We start from the raw sequence: 23,500 nt of genomic DNA on the forward strand, positions 1-23,500 counted from the left end.
TCTGCCCACCCATCGCTCGCCCAACCCTGGCTACCTGCTTTACCATGCATTGCTCCATTCAGCTCCGAGGCACGTCTGTCTGTGTTCTTGCGTCTGTTGTCAGCCTGTTGCTTCCACTCTACTGGGTCAGCTGTGGCCACGCTTGGCTTTGGGTAGTAGCCTGGGTCTGGGGACCCCTGACACAAGCTCTTTTCCAGGTCTTCTCTAAGCTGCTGTACCCCATTGTTCGGGGGGCCGCTCTGTCTGTCCTCAAGTACATGCTCCTGACTTTCCAGCACTCCCACGAGGCCTTCCACCTGGTAAGGGCCCCGCTGCGCTCTCCTCCACCCAAGACCTAGCGTGGTTTTCTGCTGGGAGACGGGAACTGGGACTTTTGAGGCCAAGCTCTGGGTCTTAGCACAGGAGGCTCAAGGCCCTCTTGTAGAGGTGGGACGCGGAAGCCAGAGGATGTGTGACTCCCACGAGCGCACTGTAGGGTGACAGGGCCTGGCTTGGTGACAGCTACAGTTCTTCAGGAGTCAGGAATTTGTTACAGGTGCTTGCTCTCCCAGCTCCCAGACAGGCCTGCCTTCTTGAGATAAAGAAATGGCGTTGGGGGCTGCAGAGATGGCTCAGAGGTTAAGAGCATTGCTTGCTCTTCCAAAGGTTCTGAGTTCAATTCCCAGCTACTACATGGTGGCTCACAACCATCTGTAATGAGGTCTGGCGCCCTCTTCTGGCCTTCATGCAAACACACAGACAGAATATTGTATACATAATAAATATTTTTTAAAAAAGAAACGGCGTTGGGGAGAGGGTCGGCAAGTCACTGGCCCTAGAGAATGCTGGACAGGGAGGGTTCCTGCCGAGTTGCTCTGACTCCCAAGTCCCTGTCCCTCCTGCCCTTTGTTGCCCACAGTACTCACTGGCCTGGCCCAGGCTCCCCTTCTTGTCCTCCAGGCTCTCCAGCAAGGGGGCTCCCTCTGAGACCCTCACATTGGAGCTTTAGTTTCCACGGCTCCTGCACAGGGCAGTAACTTTGCACTTTCCAGTTTGTTGAGATGAGATCAGGACCAGGGATGAGAACCAAGTGTTGCTATGGTGACCTTAATCTGGGATGGGGTAAACCCCAAGGATGGTAGGGGAGGAATGAGGTGGTCCCTGTCTAGAGCCTTCCACGTGCGCACACTGGCTTCCTATTCCTGGCCCCGTGTTCCTGTGGCCCAACTCCCCATTATGACGTTTAAGGGGTGTGAAAATTGAAACTACCTAACACTGTGGAACTGAGTGGGCTTTGAACTGAGATGGACCTGAATCAGACACTATGAAATCCTGACAGATTAGAGAACCTATCTGGGCCCCAGGAGGCAGGGCTCAGTGGCAGCGCTCTTGCCTGGCACGCACAAGGCTCTGGCTTCTGTCTCCAGCACCACCAGCCACCCCCCACCCCCAGTCATATAACACAAACTAGGTGGTTATGCTCCTCAGCTCACTCAGGTGACTGACAGACGGTGTGAGTGGTTGCTGTGGCCGCAGGCTGGTTGGGTGAGGCTGACAGCTAACCCCCCAGCTGTGAGGAAGGAATTATTTATCTTGCTTTGCAGATAAAGAGACTGAGGCAGGGAGTCTTAGAGCTTGTGAGGAAGATGACTGTGTGGCGCTCAGCTCTACACAGTGAAGGAGGACACGGGTCACATGATGCCCCTTCCATCCGCCGAGACCCTCCACCCCCCCCCCCCCCCCCGCAGTCGAGCCGCAGATGGGTAGCCTGGCACACGCACTAACTCCCTTTTCTCTTGTAGCTTCTCCCTCACATTCCTCCCATAGTGGCCTCTCTAGTCAAGGAAGACTCGAACTCTGGGGCCAGCTGCCTGGAGCAGCTGGCAGAGCTGGTCCACTGCATGGTGTTTCGGTTCCCAGGCTTCCCAGATCTGTATGAGCCTGTTATGGAAGCCATCAAGGTGAGTGGACGGCCTTCTCGGAGGCTATACCGTGGCTTGGGAGCAGCTTCCATTACCTGAACCCTTGCTGCTTCTTGTCACCTCTCTGGGTCTCAAAGACTGCCTTCAGTGAGCCTTCCCTGGGCTAGTGTCCACCTCACGTCCTTCCTCAGGTTTCGGCAGGGCCTCTCAGTGACTCCTGCAGTACCAGCACTGTGTGTCACGTGCCTGTGTGTTCGGAGCGTTTCAGAACAGGGGTGACATAATAGGGCTAGGCTGGCGTCCTGCCCTCAGCCAAGCTGGGGACCCAGGCGCAAAGCAAACCAAGATGTCTTCCTGGAGGATTTTTGGAGCCCACTGGGGTAACAGACCTGCTTATAGGAAGTCTAATTCTAATCTAAGGACCATTGATACAGGGAGAGGGTGTGCGTGTGGGGGGGTGAAGGCCTCTTTCAGAGGCTCTGATGTGTGATGCTCACTCCCACAGCAGACCTGATGCCCAGGACACTTCTCTGCAGGACATCCGGGCATGTGTGTTCAGACAGAGACAGCTTTTTCATGTGTGTGTGTCTGTGTCCATATATGAAGAGACCAGAAGGAGGGCATCCGAATTCCCTAGAGCTGGAGACCAGTAGTTGGGAGCGGCCTCCTGCTGTGCACGTGGGAACTGCTAACCCTTGCAAGAGTAGCTCGTGCCTTTAACTGGTGAGCCATCTCTCCAGCCACATCTTTTAAAGGACAGAGCTGATCTTGCAAAAGAATTGAGGGGAAACCTCCAGGGAGCCCCAAAGGAAGAGAAAGCTGAGTTCTCAGATGGGGCCGAGGATAATGCCTTGGAGCCAGGGTTGGAGGATCAGTGACATGACCAACTTCAAGCACAGAGGGGCTAGAACTGGTGTCGAGAAGCCCCGATTAACCTCCGCTATCGAGTGGTACTATGAAGCCCCTCGAAAGCCAACAAAAAGGCTTCCATGTTGATAAGAATGGTCTAGGGGAAAAAAAATACATGCGGTTCAAAACAGAAATTGGGAAAACTTTTCTGGCCTGAACTTTTCTGGCCTGATGTAGACCCTAGGCGAGAAAAAAATAAAAAGGCATTTTGTAACCGCCAGGTTTAGGGGTTGAAAGTCAGACCACTTGGTGGTGTTGTGGGTATTGTTATCTGTGTAGGCATTGATTTAAAAAAGTATAAACTCACAATACCCAAGGGCTGTCTGGTAGACATAAAACAAGCCAGCAAAGTTAGGTTGTATTGTAGATGAGTTAATCTAGAAATTACTGTTGCTAAATCCTTCCCAGGAGCCAAAAGCTATGTCCGTTTGTCCCCCCCCCCCCTACGCCCCACTTCTCTCAAGACCCCAGTGACAAACCCAGGCACGAGTCTGCCAAAGTTCACTCCTGGGAACCAGTGACTTTATAGGCTTCTCTACAGAGCCTGGGAAAAGGGGCTATTGACAAGGTGTGGGTGATTCTCCTGTAACTCCACCTGGAAAGCCTTTACCACCCAGCAGAGATGAGTCCTTCTCTGTGGCCATACAGGTATAGCCCTCCTCTAGTCTTCCCTAACCGGTGTACTCTAGCCTCTCCTTAAGGCCATGTGCAGTTAAGGCAGAGGTGTCTACAACAGGTGGCGGGGGATGGGAGACTTCTGGAAAGCCTGGTGGAGTGGAGGAGAGCAGTGTGACTTTGACTATTAGGGTCTGGAAGGAAGACACTTCAGATATGCGTGGGAAGGGCCCACAGGTGGGAAAGTTGTGTATAGTTTGGTAATAGTGGTATGCAGGGGGCCTCAGAAAGGCCTTGAATCCAGGCAGAATCACTCTTCTTTGCTCAGTAGATCTGAGTTGCCCAGGCTGGCCTTGAACTTGTAGTTTTCCTTCAGCCACTACCCAAGTGGTTGGGATGACCGGCAGCTTTTTCTTTTCTGTTTAAAATAATGTCATCTGTGAGAGGTGACTGATGTAGCTGATAAATGATCCTGGGAAAGAATCAACAAGAATGTTAACCATGTGGTCAAGGGCTGCTGCCGTTGTTAGAGTGTGTGCTGGGTGGGGGCTCAGGCAATGCTAGCAAAGCTCTGCTGCCTTGGACTAATCTAGGGCTCTGTGCTCTGCCGGAAGGATGTGCCAGCTCATTTTATGTCAACCTGAAGCAAGTGTGGTGCTTGGAATAGGTAAGACCTGCATAGACTCGTGTTTGATGCTTAGCCAATAGGGTTTGGCACTCTTAGGAGGTGTGGCCTTGTTGGAGGAAGTGTGTCCCCTGTGAAGGCAGGCTTTGAGGTATCATACAGGCTCAAGCCACTCCCAATTATAGCATTCACTCTTGTCGGTACCTGTGGGTAGAGTTGTAGAACTCAGTTACCTCTCCTACGCTATATCGGCCTGGATACTGCCATGTTTCCCACCACGATGATAATGGATTAAACCTCTGAAACCGCAAACCAGCCCCAATTGAATGTTTTCCTTTATAAGAGTCGCCCTGGTCACGATGTCTCCTTATAGCAGCAGACAACCGAATTAAGACGCCACGGTAGAGTCATCAGAGAGGAGGGAGACTTCTTGAGAAAATGTCTTCAGAAGATCCCGTTGTAGACAAGCGTGTAGGCATTTTCTTAATTAGTGGTTGATGTGGGAGGTCCAGCCCCTTGTGGGTGGGGCCATCCCTGGGAAGGTGGGAGAGTGGTTCTGGGTTCTATAAGAAAACAGGCTGAGCAAGCCAGTTACCAGCACCCCTCCATGGCCTCTGCATCAGCCCCTGCCTCCAGTGTCTTTCCCTGCCTTAGTTCCTGTGCTGACCTCCTTCAGCGGATGTGGAAGTGTGAGCCAAGTGTGCCCTTTCCTTCCCAAGCTGCTATGGTCATGGTTTCCTCACAGCCACGAGAACCCTAACAAGGGCAGAAATTGGTGCCAGGATCGTGGGGCGTTGCTGTGACAGACCTGATCATGTTTTTAGGGGGACTGTGGAAGGACTTTAGGAACTTTGGTCAAGGAAAGTATTAAGAGCTTAATGAACTCTTCTGTGGGAACGGGAAAGAAAAGCCAGAAATTGTTGCTAGGAATGCTGACAGCGGAGCCTGGCTTGTGAAGGTCCAGAGGGAAGATTGGGAGTGGCTGCAGGACTCTCCGGGCCGTTGAATATTTGCTACTTTGAATTCAGATTCTGTGACATGATCAGTGATTGAGGTGAAATCTGGGAAGTGTTTCCTGAGAGTCAGTACACGGAAGCTGTTTGCCAGAGGTGGCCAACGTTGTACCTCATCCTGGCAGCTGAACTTGGTAGTGTAAGGGTCCCCCAGGTGGTACTGGTTTTGAAGGCATTAAGGGGGTCATGGACAGCAGCTGAGGCTTGGCGCTGAGAGGCCAGGAGAGGCCGCTGATGAAGGTGTTCCTTCAGGAGCAGTTAAAAGCCCAAGATAGAAGGGGTCATGCAGAGAATGCGGGGGCTCGGCGCCAGGAAGAGCGCCGGGGGGGGGGGCACTGTGAAAGCGAGGCCCAGTTGCAGCAGAGACCCCAGCATTCTGGAGGTGCCAGTATCTAGCTTGGGAGACCACCAGGAGCAGCACCAATGGTGGAGTGGAGCTAGCCGGCGCCTGGGAAGATAATCCGTTTGCTGCAGAGGGAGGAACCAGAGGCTGGCCCAAGCCCTTTGGGAGGAGTCTGGAAGATTGAGTGGATCCCAGACAGTGGATGTTAGAGTTTACATAATTGGAGTTTGGTTTTGATTTGATTGTAAATGTGCCCTGGTTCTTCCCTCTTGAAATAAGAAAGTATTTAACTAATTTTTGATTTTATAGGATTCCACAGTTGAGAGTTTGGATTTTAAAAGAGGCTTTGGATTTTTAAGAGAATTTTTAAAGTGGTTGATTTGTAAGACTGTGGGACTTATAAGTTTGAGAGTATCTTACAGTGTGATGTTAAAATTTGGGAAGGCACACGAAAGGAAAAGTTGTGGCTTAGTGGATGTGTTTGTGTCAAGTTGACAAAGCCAGTTACGCTGGCTCGTTTTATGTCAACTTGACCCAAACTGGAGTCAGCAGACTGAATCAGAGCCTTGCTAAGCACTCTCACCTGGTGTGGTGAGAGCTGGGGCTGGGACTGAGGTCTCGACACCACTAGATCTGGCTGGCGGCCAGTGCTATTGTGGCTTAGAGTATCACCCCTGGGCTCTGCCCACAGCAAACGTCAGTCGCCTAGTGTTCATGGGACTACACAGTCATTTGCTCTGCTGAATCCTAGTTTTTTCATCTCTGAGATGGGGATTGCTGCTTCAGACAGCACCTGAAAGACGGCATAGAAGGCCCACACGTCAGAATGAGACCCTGCGTGAGCTGTAAGCAGGGGCCCTGCAAACACCTTTCCAGATGCCTCTGAGTGTGTGCTTGGGGGAGGGGGGAGGAGCGGTGGAGTGGGTTCTGGTGACTTCCTGGAGGAAGTTGGCTCTGTAGCTACCCCTGTGTCTGCTGTTCCTCCCCAGGACCTCCACATTCCCAATGAGGACCGAATCAAGCAGCTGCTGGGGCAGGATGCCTGGACCTCACAGAAGAGCGAGCTGGCTGGCTTCTATCCCCGGCTCATGGCCAAGTCAGACACGGGCAAGATTGGCTTAATCAACCTGGGCAACACATGCTATGTGAACAGTGTCCTTCAGGCCTTGTTCATGGCTTCCGAGTAGGTGCTCTTCTGCTTTGCTTTTTCCCTCCCTCCCTCCCTCCCTCCCTCCCTCCCTCCCTCCCTCCCTCGACAGGTTCTTACTCTGTAGCCTAGGCAAGTCCGCCTCAGCCTCCTGAGTGTTCATATTGTGAAGCAGCTACCACATCTCCTCTTCTGCTATTAAGAAAGCGCAGTGTCCATCACCCAATCACCCATGGCTCCTGGTACACCTTGTGGCTTGCTTGCCACATTGGGCACCAGATGAAGATGGATGCTTAAAAGAAATCCCACACTGGCTCAGAATTGAGAATAATAGAGGGTTATTTATTGAGGAGTAGACTCATAAGTCACAAGTCTGCTGGAGCGGGGATCCCCAACCGAATCCCAAATCCTGCAGTCAGAAGAGGCCGGATGCTTGTTTTACATGGGCATAAATAGTATAAGGGGCCACGCCCAAGTGGGCGGGTAACTTAAAGGCTACTGGCTGTAGGATTTCCTAGAGCACCCCCAGGGCTCCGTCTTTGGCTCTGGGAAGAAGAGCTCTTTCTGGCGTCCCTTTGATCATCAGTCAGTTTCCTCTAAGCTGGGCACTGCTGTCCTTACTGCCTGCTGGGGTGAACTTTGTGTTCTGATTTCTGCAATGCCCACACACACACATTTTGCTGGAAAAATCTCTTATGATGTGAAGACGCTACAGCCCTCTGTGCTGCTCACTGTCTGCACCTAACCTTGTCTGAGACCTGCCATGGAGCGGAGCGCCGCGTGCTGCAGGCTGGGTGGTGGCTCTGAATGGAGCAATGTGGGACCTACCTGCTGTGAAGGAAGGCAGTGTGCTTCAGGGACAGTGGGTCTCAGGACACCCTGACCCCACAGGCTCCATGCAGTGTTCTCTTGTGCCAGGGAAACCCTCTTTTAGAATCTGCCTGGTTTGAGGGCAGAGGCTTACTTAACTCAGTGTGGCTCTGGGCCAGGGCCCTGAGCAGGGGCTACAGAAATGGGTTGAGGGCTGAGGTTGGGAGTGAACGGGTCCTTGTTATCGTGTAAGTGTGCCAGTGCTTGGGGTGATGCTGTACCCTCTGGGACGCCAGTGTGCCCACCTTCGAAAGCTGGCATGTTTGAGTCCTGGAGTCACGGGGTGTCGGAGCTGGAAGAGGGCAAGGGTCACCTTGTGGTCCTGTTTGTTATGTCCCAAGGCCATTGCAGAATTCATGGCCCCAGCAACACCAGACCAAGTTGTTCACCATCTACTCCCTGGTCTCTGGCCTCATCTGGAGCAAATGCCAGAGGCTCTGGGTGGCCAGGATAGGGAGTAGCGGCTCCCTGGGGCTTTGGCTTAACCCTGGTCTCCTGTTTCTTTTGAAGCTTTCGACACTGCGTGCTCCGCCTGACTGAGAACAACTCGCAGCCCCTGATGACCAAACTGCAGTGGCTGTTTGCCTTCCTGGAGCATAGTCAGGTGTGTGCTGGGCGCAGGTGTGGCGGGGCGTGGAGGCAGTGCCCGGTCCTGTCGACACTGTCCATGACTCCAGGACTTGCCTGGCTAGAAGCTCCCATTGTGTGGATTGAGCTGCTGAGCCCCAACCCCTGCTGTTGCCAGTTCATAGCCAGACTTCCAGGCCCTTTCAGTGTCCTGAAGCAGGGACTGCAGCTGGAGCCTCTTCCGGGCTGTGCCATACCAGCCCCCCCGCAGAGTTCAGTCCCTTGCACTAACACACTCTTGTCTGCTGACTGTGAATACCTCGGTTACCTGGGTCTCTGACCTGAGTATAGAACCCAAAGCCTGAGGCCAGGATTGCGGGAGAGCCTCTCTCTGGTGCTGGAAAGGGGAGAACAGACTGGGTGGGGGTTGATGGCTCATAGGAGGGGGCAAGGCCTTGGGAAGGTGTCATGGAGGAGGCCTCTTGTACCCTGGGGACCATTTTGGCAAAGTGGGGGATTAGGCAGAGAAAATGATGAACAAAGGCCAGGAGAGACTTATGTGGTCTGTGAGAGCAGAGCAGATTCCTAGAGAGTTATCACCAAAATGATGATACCCACTCCTGGATCTGTGGAATGGGATGTGGGTCAGGACCAGCTGGGAAGGGGAGGGTAGGGGGCTGACGTATTTGGAACATCGTCTTGATAGATTTCAGGGGCTGCCTGTTGCCAGGCATGGCTTGATCTCCTGACCCCACCTTTCACCTGTCCTAGAGGCCAGCCATCTCTCCCGAGAACTTCCTCTCCGCGTCCTGGACACCCTGGTTCAGCCCTGGAACCCAGCAGGACTGTTCGGAATATCTGAAGTACCTGCTGGATCGGTAAGAAATGCTGAGTGGGTCAGGAAGGTGTGGGTCCTGAGAACACTCGGGGCGGCAGCTCGTCCCTCTGAGCGGGGTTGGATCTTCTTGCTCTTCTGAAGGACAGAGAAGGTGTGGACCGTAGGTGTCCAAGGATGCTGAAGTGCGTGTGAAGCCTGGGAGGGGCTCTCAGTGTGTGCATGAGTGTGCTAACCCTCATCACACAGCTCTAGGGCCATCTTTATGTAGGCGTGTGCTAGGTGAGTGTGTCAACAGGGATGGGAATTGTTTTGGCAGGCTCTTCCATGTGTCTGAAGCATGGCGGGCAGTGTGCTGGAGGCCGACCTGTCTGTCGGTGTGTGCACTCCGCCTGTCGGTGTGTGCACTCCGCCTGTCGGTGTGTGCACTCCGCCTGTCGGTGTGTGCACTCCGCCTGTCGGTGTGTGCACTCCGCCTGTCGGTGTGTGCACTCCGCCTGTCGGTGTGTGCACCCTATTTCTCTGCTTGTTCCAGGCTTCACGAAGAGGAGAAAACCGGGACGAGGATCTGCCAGAAGCTCAAGCAGTCCAGCTTGCCCTCCCCACCGGAAGAACTCCCTAGCTCCCATGTGACATCTGTGGAGAAAATGTTTGGAGGCAAGATCGTGACTCGGATATGCTGTCTGCACTGCCTCAACGTTTCCTCTCGGGAGGAGGCCTTCACGGACCTCTCTCTGGCCTTCCCTCCTCCCGAGCGATGTCGCCAGCGCCGCCTGGGCTCCGTGATGCTCCCCACAGAGGATGTGCGAACCCAGGAGATGGCATTGACTCCCAGAACCCCGGCAACACAGAGGCAGAGGAAGCACTGTGTCACGGGGGATGCTCCCTGCACTGGGCTAGACATAGAAGGGCTGAGCATCACAGACACTGGTGGACAGAGTGGGCAGGAGGAGAAGGTGGAGAGGGAGCAGGCCGGGAAGGAGAAGGAGGCCGCGGAGGAGGAAGAAGAGGAGGAAGGAGCAAGGGAAGAGGAGAAAGAGCAGGGGGAAGAGAAGGAGAAAGAGAAAAAGGAAGATGAAAAGGAGAAGGAAGCCGAGAACGGCAAGGAGAAGGAAGGGGACAGCTTGGGTCCAGGGACCCACAGGGATGCCGCTGTCCCACCCAGGGAGCAGGTCTGTGGCCCTGAGGGTTCCCGCTCGGTACTGGACCTGGTCAACTACTTCCTGTCCCCGGAGAAGCTGACAGCCGAGAACCGTTACTACTGTGAGTCATGCGCCTCCCTCCAGGATGCGGAGAAGGTGGTGGAGCTGAGCCAGGGTCCGCGCTACCTCATTCTTACGCTACTGCGCTTCTCCTTCGACCTGCGCACCATGCGGCGCCGCAAGATCCTGGACGATGTCGCCATCCCCCTCTTGCTGCGCCTGCCGCTGGCCGGGGGCCAGGGCCAGGCTTACGACCTCTGTAGCGTGGTGGTGCACTCCGGGGTGTCCTCAGAGAGTGGCCACTACTACTGCTATGCCCGGGAGGGCGCTGCCCGGCCGAGCCCCGTCCTGGGGTCCACGGACAGGCCTGAGCCTGAGAACCAGTGGTACCTGTTCAATGACACCCGGGTGTCTTTCTCGTCCTTCGAGTCCGTCAGCAACGTCACCTCCTTTTTCCCCAAGGACACGGCCTATGTGCTCTTCTACCGCCAGAGGCCCAGGGAGGGGCTCGAGGCCGAGCCCAGCTCTCCCCGAGTCCGAGCAGAGCCCACCCTCCATAAGGACCTGATGGAGGCCATCTCCAAAGACAACGTCCTCTACCTGCAGGTGAGTCCTCTGCTGAGGGTCAGTAGAGCTCCGGACACCTGATGCCACGCCTGGGTGAGGACCTGGCCCAGCGCAGCCACCCACATAGGCCAGCTTGTTCTTCCGAGTCATCCTTAGTTTTAATCCATCCGCTCACTGGGCGCTTAGTGGGGGGATATGTTGGCGGCTGGAACGGCACACCCTTCACCTCAGGAGTGGACCCTGAATAACAGCACAGATTGATGCTCAAAGAGTGGGGTTAATGGGCAGGGACTGCTTCTGGGGCTCCTGGAGGGGCCACTTCTTCAGTGGCCTTCATGTCCCAGTTTTCTCCTTTGTCACTGCCTCAGGCTCCCTTATCAGAGTCCAAAGCCATGGGGCAGCCACACCGGCTCTGTGGGTCCTGCACCTACAGTTGGTGTTTCCTGTGAGGACCAGGAGGGCATGGGATACCAGCCTGCTTCCTCATTTGCTAGGCCCTGCAGCGGAGATGCGGCTTGGTGAAGTCTGAGAGAGGCTGATCTTATTTTAGCAGGGAAGGACCTGCTCATGGGCAGAAGATGGACCTCATACCCCAGGAGAGGCAGCAAGGGGCAGTTGGAGGGGTTTTCTTGAGGTCCCAGGCAGGCACTCAGCTGGTCATTATCTAGCGGTCATTGGAAGGAGAGTGTAGAGTCTGAATCTTAGACCTGAAGTTCTCCATCCTGCTCCTCTACAGGGACCAGTCCGGGAGGGGGAGGGGCCCGGAGCTGCTGACAGTGCTGTGCTCTGCCTACTTCCTGTCCTCATCTGTTTCCAGGAGCAGGAGAAGGAGGCCCGGAGCAGAGCGGCTTATATCTCTACACTCCCTGCCCCTCCACACTGGGGTCGGGGCTTTGATGAAGACAAAGACGAAGATGAAGGCTCTCCAGGGGGCTGCAACCCTGCAGGTGGCAATGGTGACTTCCACAGACTGGTCTTCTAACGGGAACTCCTGCCTGTGGGGGTGTCACAGTCAACCTCAAGAGTGGGCCAGGTGGGGCTCAGGGCCCGGGCAGAACACTCTGCCATCTGGGGTCTTAGGGAGCTGCGGAGGCAAGCCCAAGGCGAAGCAGGTCCTTTCGAGGGCGAGGAGGATGGAGAGGGACCATCTGGGGTGCCAGCCTACAGCTGAGGGTCATGGGGAAGCTGAAACCCAAAGCTCCTTGCGCAGCATCCTGTTAAAATGTTCCAGTCGGAACAGCCTGGATGAGCCCACTCTGGGCTTTGCCTCCCTGCAGGCCCAGGCAGCTCAGGAGCCGGGGTGGCGTCCCTTTGGTGTCCAGCATCTGGTAGCCCTTCCTTCTATTCTGGTTCCTTCACCCAGTTCTTCCTCGGTAGGAGAAAAAGCACAGCTCAAGTCAAGCCCTTGCACCAAGAAGGGGGGACTGTGTTCCCTCTGCCTGCCCTCTTGTTTCTTCAAGAGGGTCCTTAAAACGAGGTCTGTGGGTGCCTACACCCGCCGTGTGTTTGAGGCATTGGTGGAAGGCAGCATAGCACAGGATTGGAGGTAAGAGTCTTACCTGCACCCCATCCCCCAGGCAAGCCACTGGGAGAGCCCCGTCCCTCCCCTCCCCAGCCTGCCTCAGTGCCTGCGATGCTGCCAGTGCATCGCCGTCTAGTTAAGGTCCCGAGTCCTTACCCTACTGAAGACATTAGTCTGTCGGAAGCCATTGTCGTTTGAGGGAGCTAGCTGGCTTGGCTCCTCTGCTAGAATGTGCGGGCTGGGTAGATATGAACTGTGTGATACACACAACCTCATTGTGCCCCGAGACTACAGCCCTTCTCAGTGGAGAAGAAACCCGTGTTCTTAATAGGAATAAAACTCGCTTCTCTGGAGCCTGTGCAGGTTGCTGTTCTTCCAGCTTTAGCTGTGGCGTCTGCTATCCTCTGGGATGCTCTCCTGTGTCTTGCACCCCTCCCCCCCCAATAGGTAAGATGAGGATGTGCCCGTGACCTGGGGACTTTAGATGTAGCAAGGAGGTGCTTGGTTCTAAGGTCTTGGAGGCTCCGGAGCTGGCAGCCTCCTGGGGCAGAGAGAGCAAGGGTGTGGCTAGGGAGGCTTCACGGGATAACTTGGAGCAGGCTGGTTCGCCGGGTAAACACAGAAACTCAACAATGACTTTTCAGATTCCGAGAATTCTGAGCCACTGCCATCCTCTATCCCTTCTCTGAGGAGGTCATAGCCTGTGCCTGGCTAGACAAGGTGTGGGCTGGGACGAACTGGGAAGCAGGTCTCTGACACTCCAGAATCGACAGCTCTTTTTAAAAAGATTTTATTTTTTTTATTGTATGAATGTGTGTCCGAGTGTCTGTGTACCATGTCTGTGAGGAGGCCAGTAGAGGGCGCCAGCTCCCCTGGAATTGAAGGTACAGGTTGTTGGGAGCCACCTGAGGTGGGTGTTGGGAACCAAACGGCCGGCCGAGCCATCTCTCCAGTCCCAAAATCCAGCTCTGTCCTCGGGTTCCCATCACAATCTTGAAGCCGAAGAGGGACATGGGCAGCTGTGAGTACAGGGAGGGTCTGTGACCGGCCTGCACCCCACGTCCCCTTCCATGCTTACTCGTCCTCTTAGGAACAAAGCAGCTCAGAGGTCATGATGGGGCTGTGACAGGGCTTTCATGGGCTGCGGTGGAGGTTTTGGTCCAAATGCCGGACTCCCGAGCTGTCGGGGAAACTGATCGTCCTGCCCCTGCTTCAGCTTCTGGAGTGCTGGATTACAGATGTGCACAACCATTAATGCCAGATGCTGGTCTGAGAAAAGAGGGTCCGTCCCTGTCCCTGGCCTGGAAAAGTGCCCAGCCGTCGGCACGGAACAGAGTTGGGCACACCAGCTCCCGGGCCTGTTTGTCAGAGGTGTGGGCCTACGACAGCGTCGGTCTCAAGGCTGCCCAGGATGGGACAAGAGTAAGTTTCCGCACCCTGAAGACTGTCTCCAGCGGCCCACTCTGGGCGGCACTCCTAAAGGGCTTCACTGTCCTGCTCCTACATGATAGTAGAAAGGACCGGCCAGCTCCAGGCCTGTGACACCTGTAGTCACCGCCGCAAAAACACGACTCACTTGAACACGCTTCCCGCCCCACCCCCAGACCTCACACGATAAATACATGTTACAATTTCTTTGAAAACAGAATAAATTAATAACTTAAGTGATTAGGCACCAACAATGATTTGAAAAATTAAATGTCGATCTTAATGGGAACAAGAGACAAATGGAAGACTAAGTAAGCTTGCTTCTACTTCATTTTCTCTTCCCCACAGACACTGACAGTCCTGTGGGAAAGGGTTCTAAGTTTCAAGACACAAGTAGCCAATAGGTTACACAAGAACACACACCACCAGATACCACGACAGCACAAATCACCACTAGGCGCTCCTTTCAAGTCTGGCTGCTCCTGCCGGGTCCGGGGCCCAAATATGGCAAGTCCCAGAAAGATGGCCCTCTAAGGTTAGCCTGCTTCTCCACGCTTCACAGCCAGAGGCCCAGATGGAGAGAAGGAGCTATCTCTCAGCCTGCAAAACTCGGCTGTAGGGAGGGGAGGGGGCCATGGCTGGGACCATGGCCACTGGAAAATAGAGGGCCCAAAGGCAGACTGGACCCAAACCCATGTTCCAGTAGCTTCAAATGGTTGTGCTTCGGTTCTGGGAATGGGGCTGATCTTCATGGAGTCAAATACAGCTAGGGAGGGGTGGAGTTATTTAGCTAATGTTCTGTGTGCTGCCCTCCCCAATGACCCAGACCTTCAGAGGATCCCCCGGGTTATTTTTACAGCCACAGAGCATCAGCTGTGACTACCCCATGTCAGACTGGCAAGTCTCAAGGAGATGCCATCTCCTTCACAGAGGGCGGAGCTGGAGGAGTCCCTGCAGGACAGGACAGGTACTTGTGGGATCTATGCTAAGAGGTGATGAGTGGTTTTGATCTCAGTCCTTGACAGCCACCAGGAGAGGTGAACTTTGACCTTAGGCCAAAGGATTTTTTTTTTTTAATGGAATTGGCTTTTTCCTATTGGGGGTTGGAGGATGGGTTGGTAGGTATATTAGACATGGTTAGGAGTTGGAACCAGAGCAAGACTAACGAGACTTGGACACCAGATTCTGTCTTGATAAGTGGCAGCCAGTTCCACACTCAGCTCAGAACACGCACTCCGGGGTGGCTGCTGAGGCCGGGGATACCTGGACCTGCTGTGAGCTCCAGCAGTACCAGCCAGAGCTTGGTCACATGGGAGCCCCGTTGGAGAGTCTTAAAGGGTGCCATGAGAATCGGGGAAAGCTAGTACCCTGTAATCCAGTTCAGAGCAACCAACTGCAGCCCCCTCACTCAGGGGGACAGCACACACCTCTGCGGCTGGCTTCACACCTTCAAACACCTTCTGTTCTCTTCTGTCTTCTCTGGGACCCAGCCACACCTACCTTTCTGTAAGGCTCACTCTGCTCTCTCCCTGACACCTCTCTCCCCAGGGCACAGTCTTCCTCCCCGTCCTCTGTACTTTTAAATTCCTAATCATTGTCTTTTCTCACTGATTGTGACCTTGTTAGGTTTCATCTGTAGCACAGGGCTTGGTAGCCATTCCTAAATGACCCATCCTCGTGGGAGAAGAGGGCTGTTACTGAGGTGGGGAGGTAAGGTGTACCTCTGGTTTTAGAGGACAGTGGTCTGTTCATCTGGGACAGAATGAAATGCTGGTTTGCCCCGTTTGCTCAGAATTTCTTGAAGACCTGGTCAACAGCTTTCCACACAAACACATTCAGATCTCCCTGCCGTATCTTAGGAGCCTTAGGGAATGTCTGCTTCTCGTCCCTCTGATGCCGTGGGAGGATAGGGATACTCTCTACCATCCCTGCAGAGAAGGGAGCTGAGAAGATCTGGCCGGGCCCTTGGTCAGAGGTGCCTCTGTTGGGCACAAGCCATGACCCAGACCCTCGTGTGGCCCCTTCCCATCCTGCTTCTTGCTGCACTCCTGCAGGTGGCCTTGGGCTCGCTTGGGACACGCCTGCCTCCCCAGCCACCTCTGTACCCTCCTACCTCCTAGAAACCTGCTTTCTGTGCCATCGCTGCCACAGGGTCCCTGTGTTGCTCTGTGCCTACCACACTCCGTCCCAGGGTCCCCCTGCCTCACCCCTACTTTCTTTCCCACTCTGTCTCACTGTTCCATCAGGGCCAGGGAAGAACACTGCCTGTCCCCGAGTGGCAGAGTCCTTTAGCCCCGGCGTTTGTCACCTCAAGCCCTGTTCTTTGTTCCTGGTTGCCTGTCATCAAGTTTTCCTTCCTCCTGTCCTTCATCCTTAGCGTCTCCCAGTCTACAGCAGTGGTGTACCAGAACCTGATTCCTGGGTTCCACCCTGCAGGTGATCAGCTACCCTTCTGTGCCCGGGAACCTAATTTCTTTGTCACTCAAGGTGACTTCTGACCTTAATTATTCTTCCTGTGCCATCTTGTCTTTCCCTTGCCCCAAATGGCAAGGATGTGAAAGCCCACGTCTACTTTAGTCTGTTGGTCCTCGGCTCCCTGGTTAGCATCCTCGAGGGATGGAGAAGCGGCCCTGAGGTAGAGGGTAGAGAGCAGTGAGCAGACAGGAGACATGAGCCTGGCTCAGAGCCTCAGCCCTCCCCCTCTGAGTCCAAGCAGCAGAAATGGGTCCAAAGCAGGAGGCTATTTTTTTTCTTTTTTTTTTTTTTTTTTTGGCAACAGCTCCTAACTAAGGTGGCGGAGGCACAGCTAGTAGTATTGACAGAAGTCACGGGTGGACCCCAAGTGGCAGAGGCAGTGTCTCCATCAGGCCCTTGCCTCCAAGGGGGACGGGTCAGGATCCCTGACTTTGAGTGCTTTAAAGGCTGGAAGTGGCACAGAGGAGTGGAGGTGTGGGAAGGGACGGAGAAGGAGGTGGCAAAGGCCAGCGCTGAGCAGCCGCCTCGTGGCATCACAGCTTGGCACCCTTGGAAGGCTCTGAGGACTGCCGCACATCTGTCCACTCCTGCATGGTGTTCTGCAGGGCCTGCGTCTTCTCCTTGTCCACTTGGACGTAGTCTACCTTCTCGTCCGAGGTGACAGATGAGGTGGATGGCTGAGGGGACAAAAGGGACGGACTACAGGTTACCCAAGTGCCATTGAGGCTGGCGCTGTGAGTGGCCTCAAGGTCTTGTCTGCGCTCAATGTGGACTTCACAGTGCAATCTCATGTTGCAGGCACGAGGCCTGCTGGCACCTGCTGCCCAGGTTTCAGGGTAACCCCACCCACCACCCCTGGGCCCAGCCGCTGGCTCAGGCCTTGGCGAATGCCTCCATCCATCTTCCTTTGAAAGGAAAGGGCTGTGTTCCCACAAAAAGGGATAAGCGCTGGGCCTTAGAGCCCTCACAACATGCTGAGGGCAACTGTGTTGAAGGAGGCTTCCTCCTTGCTGTCTGGGCTGAAAATAGCTCTTGGCGAGGCTTTCCTGGGCCCTGAAGTCCCTTCCAAGGGTGCTGTGTCTTCTCCATCACAGCTCTTGGCCTCATCCAGACAGGTTTTTAAAGGGTGGGGAGACAGGACCTCCATGTCTTGGATTGTTCCCTGAGCACTCTGTGTGGGTGTATCCCACGGCAAGGAGACGGGCAGACTGAGGGGATTGGTGCCCTGCACCCCCTGTTAAGGGGCCAAGAGTCGTAGGAAATGTCCCTGGCATGGGTCTCCTAGTCCCCAACCTCCAATTACCTTGCGGTGAGGGCTCGGGGAGCCGGGCTGAAAGTCCAGGGCTAGGTAATCTACACTGCCGGTGCTCTTCTTGGGAGCCGGGCTGTTGGTGCCGCTGGGAACAGGGGACGCAGACACTGGGTTTTGCTGATACGGAGAGGAAAACTGGGTAAGTTCAACAGCCGAAACCATCACCTTGAAAATGTATCAGGGCGAGAGCTCCCGAGTCTACTGAGCTGTGCATGGTGACTTCTCATAGTCTCATTTAAGTCTTTGTGGCAGTCTGGGAGGTGGCTATCACTACTGTTGAAATCACTAAAGGCTAAAAACCTAGATTCAGGAAGGACAGCAAGTCAACCACACTGCCACGGCTGGTGTGGGATGAGAGCAGGGAATTTTTTTCTTTAAAAGAATGATTTATTTATTTTTCTTTTTTTGTGCATTGATATTTTTTGCCTGCATGTATGTCTGTGTGAGGGTGTCGGATCCCTTGGACTTAGAGTTAGTTACCCTGAGCCATCCCTCCAGCCCCCAGGGATGTTCTCTGACTACCCATGCACCTGGCCGCCTCTCTTTAGAGAGACTCGGGGCGATGCTTAGGTACTGCCTCCCCTGGAAGGCCCAACCTCAGTTTGCAGGTCCCTGACAAGCAACTCTGTCCCCCATGTGGTGATGTAGAGTTTCCTGTCACATCTGGCCACAAGCAGCAGGCACTTTCTGCTCTTCTCCACAGGGACCTGAGCAAGGTCCGACTGCAGGAAGAAGTGACAGTCCCATTTTAATGACTGATCTGTCCTGAATCTCCGCAGCCTCAGAGCTGTGCCCTTTTCGGGGACCGTCGTATCATGCCGTGTCTGTCTGTCTGTTTACGACTGCCACCATCACAGGGACTTATATACCTGCATGTTTCTCCAAGGGCACCAACCGTGGTATCACCTGAATTACAGTAGTGAGAGAAGCAGGCCACTGAGGGTTTTTAAGAGACAGATCTTCTTGGGGACAAAACTGCATCTTCCTTAAGGTGGATAATGACCCCCTTGTTTGACAGTCATACATCCAGGAAGGGTCTGCAGGGGGAGGCTAAGGCCATCCCGTGTAAGGCGGCCATGTCCTGAGCAGGAAGAACTGGGAGGCAGGGCCGGGAGCGCCTGAGTACTCACCATAGGGACATAGTTCTCCTCGCTGTCTCCCGAGTCTGTGCTGGTGATGCTTTGTGTGGAGATGGGGCGGCAATACTGGGAGGAGCTGGAGTTGAAGGAGTGGCTGTGGGGCAGAGAACAGAGTGAACCCCAAGAGTTGCACTTCTTACCTAGACCTGGACTGCCAGAGCTCTAAGATAGGGAAACTTAAAGCCATTTCTCCTTCATAGAGGAGGAAAACACTTCCTAATAGAGCGAGACAGATTAATAAAGCAGAAGATGATTGGCATCTGGGAAGACCCACCCTAAATGTGTGCAGTATCAGCCAAATAGGCTGGGGCTGGATGGAACAAAAGCAGCAGCCAGGAAGGGGTACAGCATTAGCATATACCCCGGTGTCCTGACTGCCCTGTAGCCATCACTCAGTACTGACACAAAGCTCCTGCTTCTATGGACACTTACTTGATCCTGGACCAAGACTTGGTGACAGGTGACTTGAAGGGGAGCTCATCGATGACAGCATTGTGTCTCAGGTCAAGGGGCGTTGGCTTTGCTACGGTAGCAACAGAGTTCAGGGATGAGTGACTGTGCTGAGTAGACACGGTTTTCATAACACAAGCACATTTACGAAGGCCACCAGTTTTATACAGGGGATTTGGTTTCAGGACTCCTGTAACTATCACAGTCCAGATACTCAAGTCCCTATCTACACATTCTCTACAGCTCGAGTCCTTTCCGTTGTATCTGCCGTAGGCAGACTCTCAGGATCCAGAATGGACTGGTGGATATGACAACAGATTCTCCCCAGGTTTGTGACTTTGTATAAAATCAAATTGTATCCAGAACAGAGACAGTCACAGTGACAGATACTGTTGATTTTAGACAGTTACAAAGATCACACTGAAGAAAAGTAAGCGGCACAATAAACCTCAGCGTCCAAGTGGGCTAGACACATGGGCAGCATCTCTGCCCAACTTCCTACTCTTCCCTATGAGTCCCCGCTGCTCAGCTAGGGCCAGCAGAAATCTAGTTTGGACATTTTCCTGAGCTCCATGCCGGGCATGGGTCGGCTGCTATAGCAGACCTGTGGTAGACCATGTGACACACCCTAGATGCTTTCCTTTGAAACAAATCCCAAGTCTGTGTGTATTATCTGCACACAGCCATACCCACTACGTCCAGTAGACGCCTAGTCTCTTTAAGACACAGAATAGGGGAAAGAATAGGCTTACCTTTCCGGTCGGGCTTGAGGTTGCGATTGACGGGGGGTGGCTGGATCTCACTTCCTCTGCTGGGGCCTCGATGGATAGGAAGGACAGTGGATGGGTAGCCAAGTGGGTCAAAGTGATGGGGCCCTGGGCTCATGGGGATGTAGACACTTTGGGAATTGTCCCCTGCTCGTTCCATAGCCAGCAGGGTAGAAGAACCTGGGTTCATGGGCACGTAGTTGTCATCAGAGCTGGTACTGTCTGATCTACCCACGATGGTCTTCCCTGGCTGAAAAAAAAAAAAAAAAAACAGGAAAAGACCTACTTGTAAGTAGTGAAAAGGTGAGACTCTGTTCCAGTTTGTTGGTTAGCTACCTGTTGAAGCTACACAGGAGACCTTGCTAAGACCAAATAAGGAGAGTGGGAACTGAGGTGAGCTGAGCTCTGCAAGCTCCTTCTTGCTTTCATGACCTCTTAGGAGCCATCTATAATTTCCGATAAGATTTAAGTACAAAACTCTGTGGATACTCAAGCCTATGGCTTGTGGCTAGGAATATTCTAATTACAGACGCCTAGCTAGTTCAGGCCAGAAATAGCTCAGGATTCACCACAGGTAAGTCAGTCTAGACCCTGGCCAGCACTCAGTGGTCCCGGGCTCATCCTGGACGCATAGGTCATAGCAGGTTGCAGGTAGAGCAGTCCCCAGACCTGCATACACAGTGCAGCAGCCCTAACGACAGCCATCCTCCAACTCTCACCCCATCATGCGACAGAGCACATCTGCCCGCACTGATCTTCTTCCCTGGCTTTGCAGCAGGCTAAGCCCTGATAGGCTTGCTTCCAACCTGGGCAGCTTTGGTCAACCCATTCCAGAGGCAGCCTGGGATCCTCATGGAAGCTGCCATCTCTTCTGCTGTGTCCCTGCTCGGCATGCCAGCTGCTGCTGGCGAGCAGGGCTGTCGCCTCAGAGGAAGGACCCTCTGCTATTGCATTCTAGGTATGTTTCAGGATCAGATGAGGGTACCATTCTCATTTGCCAGTAGACACCTCCCTAGGATGTTGGACTTTGACAAGTAGGCAGATCCTGAGGGAATTACCATCATTCTTCATGGGGTGTGGCTGCTTCTCTACCCTGACTGACCCAAGGGGCCCTGATCAAATCCCACCCTCTGGGAAAAGGTAAACATGCTCACTCACAGATTCGGCAGACCAGCTGGCGCTCTCCCCACTGCGTGTTGGGTACTCATAGGTCTCACAGGAAGAAGCTGTGAGGAAGGAAGATGGTTATACTCACACTGTCCCCCATGTTGACTCCCCTGTCCCTGTCCAGTGTGGCCATTCTCTTGATGTTCCCAGAGGTGCTGCTGTGTCTTTGAGGGACAGGGTGTTGCTTGCCACACACCCCTCTTGCTCTCAGATCTGTTGCAGTGGGGGTGCCTGCAGGGAGGGCCTCCTGACTTCAACCCTGGGTTCTCTTACCACCTCCACCTCTGGGAATACGTTAGTAACGGCACTGAGACTAACTACATGTTAGTTTTCTTTTCCCAGTGAGTGAGCTTTGAAAGGCAGAGGCACGCGTATGTGTGGTACAGCTCCACAGTACAGGGCGACTGCTCAGATAGCCTGACCGACTGCCGAGCTCTAAAGTGCCGCTGTCACATCAGGGGGGACGAGAAGGCTGTGCAAACTCTAGAGAGCTCACTGAACAGAGGGCATATGCAGCATAGATATGAGCGAGGATAGAACTTAGGGGTTCAGGTCAAAGTTCAGACTGCAACCAAAGCTGTTGCTATGGCATGAAAATACCCTGAAGGTAATTTCGTATTTTCTGTGAGTTTACATAGGTTTGGCTCAAAAAGTTTGCTAGTCCTTTAAATTTGTTTTTACATCTTTGACTTAGTTTCAAATAGTTTTATCTGAGCCTCCAAAATATCTCTAAGGCAGAGTCTGCTTCCCTTCTTCCAAGGTGGGGGTCACGCGGTCAGCTGGGCAGAGGATGAACTGCTAAGGGGACCGCATGGACGTTGCCTTAGTGTGGTCCTTAGGTTGAGCTTGGCTTAGGGGTGACCAAGGGTTCCCCATACACTGAGAACGCCTTGGCCACCTCCCCAGCCCTCTGTTCTCAGCCAGGGGATTGCACTGACCTCGGTGGAGTCGGCTGTTGTCCATTGCAGGGAGGGTATTGCGCCTGGGGATGGTAGCAGCTACGGATCTGCTATTTTCGCCGATGGGAGGTCTTTGCTGAGGGCTGCCCCACCGAGGTGTTTCTGACTGACTGGGCTTGGGGGGCCGGGGTGGGGGAGCTATGGCTGAGTCTCCAGGAGTGGCTACCGTCATAGCGTTGTGGTTCTTGTCCAGTGTGAATGTTCGAGGAATCTGGTAGGCTGAGAGGGGGGTGGTTGGAACATCCATATTGTCCACTAGGAGGTCTCCAAACTCCCGACACAAGGTGTTGCTGGGTGTCTTGAAGGTGTACACATCTTCATCTGTTTCGGACCCTGTGAGGCTGCCCTTGGTGTGGCTGTGTGAAGCCAGGCTACGGGGGAGGTCATAAGTACTGTCTTTGAATTCTGTGTTATGTCGGCTTGGCTTGGGGAGGCTGTAGAAGCCGTGGACTTGACCGCTGACCCCGTTGATACAGTGTCCATTGCCCTGGGCAATTTTTTGCACGGCCGTATCACTCTTCTGCCGTGTGCCCTGAGAGAAGCTGGCACTCCTGAAAGAGGGAAAGGGGGCAGTGAGAAGGGGGCAGAGGATGCCCGAAGCATGTGCGGCTAGTGGCGTGGGAATCCTGAGGCGTCAGACAGATCCGAGGTTGACCTAGTTCCTACCACGTGTTAACGTGTGATCTTGAGACTCTACTTTTGGCATCTCCAACACAGTGATTAAAACCATACTATGAAGATTATTTAGGAAGTCAGCGCTGGTATCTAGCATGTATATGCTCCAGCAATGTTAACCTTTGCGAACCTCCTGACTCCTGTGACTGTCCTTGGCAGGGAACAGGGTCCATTCCTGGGCCCCAGAGATAAAACTAAACCAGTCGTTTGAACTGCCACAGAACACACAAGGACAAAAGCGAGGAGACAGTGGCAGGTTGTGGGAGACAGCGAGTCATTTACTCTCTAAAAATACATACGTAAAGTGGGTTCTATTTGGGAGCTCTATTCAGGATAGAAACTGGTATTGTTTTTATTATTTTAAATGATGGTTGAGGGAAATAAAGGAATGGCAAAGAGGGCATCAGGTCCTAGCATTGCTACTGCCACACCCTGTGACCATCCATCATCAAGACAGTCTCCCTCATGTGACCGAGGAGGTCTCGGTGATGTCTGAGGGGCCACCTGAGTTTAACAAGAGTGTGGGTTCTGCGTAAGTGCTTTGAAGGGTGAGGTTTGAACAGCAGGGAGTCTCTCTCTCTCTCTCTCTCTCTCTCTCTCTCTCTCTCTCTCTCGCTCTCGATTCTTCTGAGGATATCATCTTGGTTGGGGTGGGGGAGAAAAGGGATCAACCCCTTCAGCAGTAATTCTCAGTCTTTTGTGGACCAGAGGTATCTTAGAAACCTAGTAATCCACCCTGGGAGCTCTTATCAGGATAAGGTGCAGGGAACACCCTCAGACCTGTGCGTTCTCAGGGGTCATTGGTGGGTCATTTGATTTCCCTTAGCTCTGCTGCTGCGGACTGGCGACAGATGTGCTCACCAGGTGGTGGTAGAAAATAGCACCCAGAAGAAAGACCGAAGAGGAACCAGGTGTGTGGGCCAGGTTCCTCTTACCAGCCACCCCCCCCGCCCCCAGGTTTCTATATCTCTCTCTTCCTCACCCTCTCTCTCCCTCTTTGTGTGTGTTTCTC

At 53.7% G+C, this 23,500-nt stretch overlaps 2 protein-coding genes and 1 long non-coding RNA gene across 6 annotated transcripts in view; 2 read left to right on the forward strand and 1 right to left on the reverse strand.

Moving 5' to 3' along the window:
• Nucleotides 1-12,454, forward strand: part of Usp35 (ubiquitin specific peptidase 35) — a 22,272-nt gene extending 9,818 nt beyond the window's left edge. For 2 of the 4 annotated variants that reach the window (XM_057756356.1, XM_057756357.1), the window contains exons 5-11: nucleotides 198-299; nucleotides 1,782-1,940; nucleotides 6,396-6,589; nucleotides 7,934-8,027; nucleotides 8,762-8,868; nucleotides 9,361-10,633; nucleotides 11,412-12,453. In XM_057756356.1, coding sequence (XP_057612339.1) covers nucleotides 198-299; nucleotides 1,782-1,940; nucleotides 6,396-6,589; nucleotides 7,934-8,027; nucleotides 8,762-8,868; nucleotides 9,361-10,633; nucleotides 11,412-11,576 — 2,094 coding nt within the window. In that variant the 3' untranslated portion in view covers nucleotides 11,577-12,453. Of the gene's footprint in view, nucleotides 1-197; nucleotides 300-1,781; nucleotides 1,941-6,395; nucleotides 6,590-7,933; nucleotides 8,028-8,761; nucleotides 8,869-9,360; nucleotides 10,634-11,411 lie in introns of all 4 variants that reach the window. The other 2 variants (XR_009056096.1, XR_009056097.1) reach the window with 2 other exon arrangements.
• Nucleotides 12,455-13,414: 960 nt separating this feature from the next.
• On the forward strand, nucleotides 13,415-23,394 carry LOC130865346 (uncharacterized). Its single transcript, XR_009056099.1, has 3 exons — nucleotides 13,415-13,538; nucleotides 14,404-14,511; nucleotides 23,315-23,394. It is a non-coding gene; the product is annotated as an uncharacterized LOC130865346 (long non-coding RNA).
• The window catches only part of Gab2 (GRB2 associated binding protein 2), a 127,849-nt gene continuing 117,865 nt past the window's right edge, over nucleotides 13,517-23,500 (reverse strand). Inside the window, exons 4-10 of the mRNA XM_057756358.1 lie at nucleotides 21,793-22,364; nucleotides 20,846-20,913; nucleotides 19,673-19,937; nucleotides 18,903-18,993; nucleotides 18,462-18,564; nucleotides 17,323-17,448; nucleotides 13,517-16,696 (exon numbers count right to left, since the gene is read on the reverse strand). Of these exons, the coding sequence (XP_057612341.1) occupies nucleotides 16,553-16,696; nucleotides 17,323-17,448; nucleotides 18,462-18,564; nucleotides 18,903-18,993; nucleotides 19,673-19,937; nucleotides 20,846-20,913; nucleotides 21,793-22,364 (1,369 nt within the window). The 3' untranslated portion in view covers nucleotides 13,517-16,552. The remainder of the gene's footprint in view (nucleotides 16,697-17,322; nucleotides 17,449-18,461; nucleotides 18,565-18,902; nucleotides 18,994-19,672; nucleotides 19,938-20,845; nucleotides 20,914-21,792; nucleotides 22,365-23,500) is intronic.

Source organism: Chionomys nivalis, chromosome 23, assembly GCF_950005125.1.
Source record: "Chionomys nivalis chromosome 23, mChiNiv1.1, whole genome shotgun sequence".
In the NCBI taxonomy this organism is placed as follows: Eukaryota; Metazoa; Chordata; class Mammalia; order Rodentia; family Cricetidae; genus Chionomys; species Chionomys nivalis.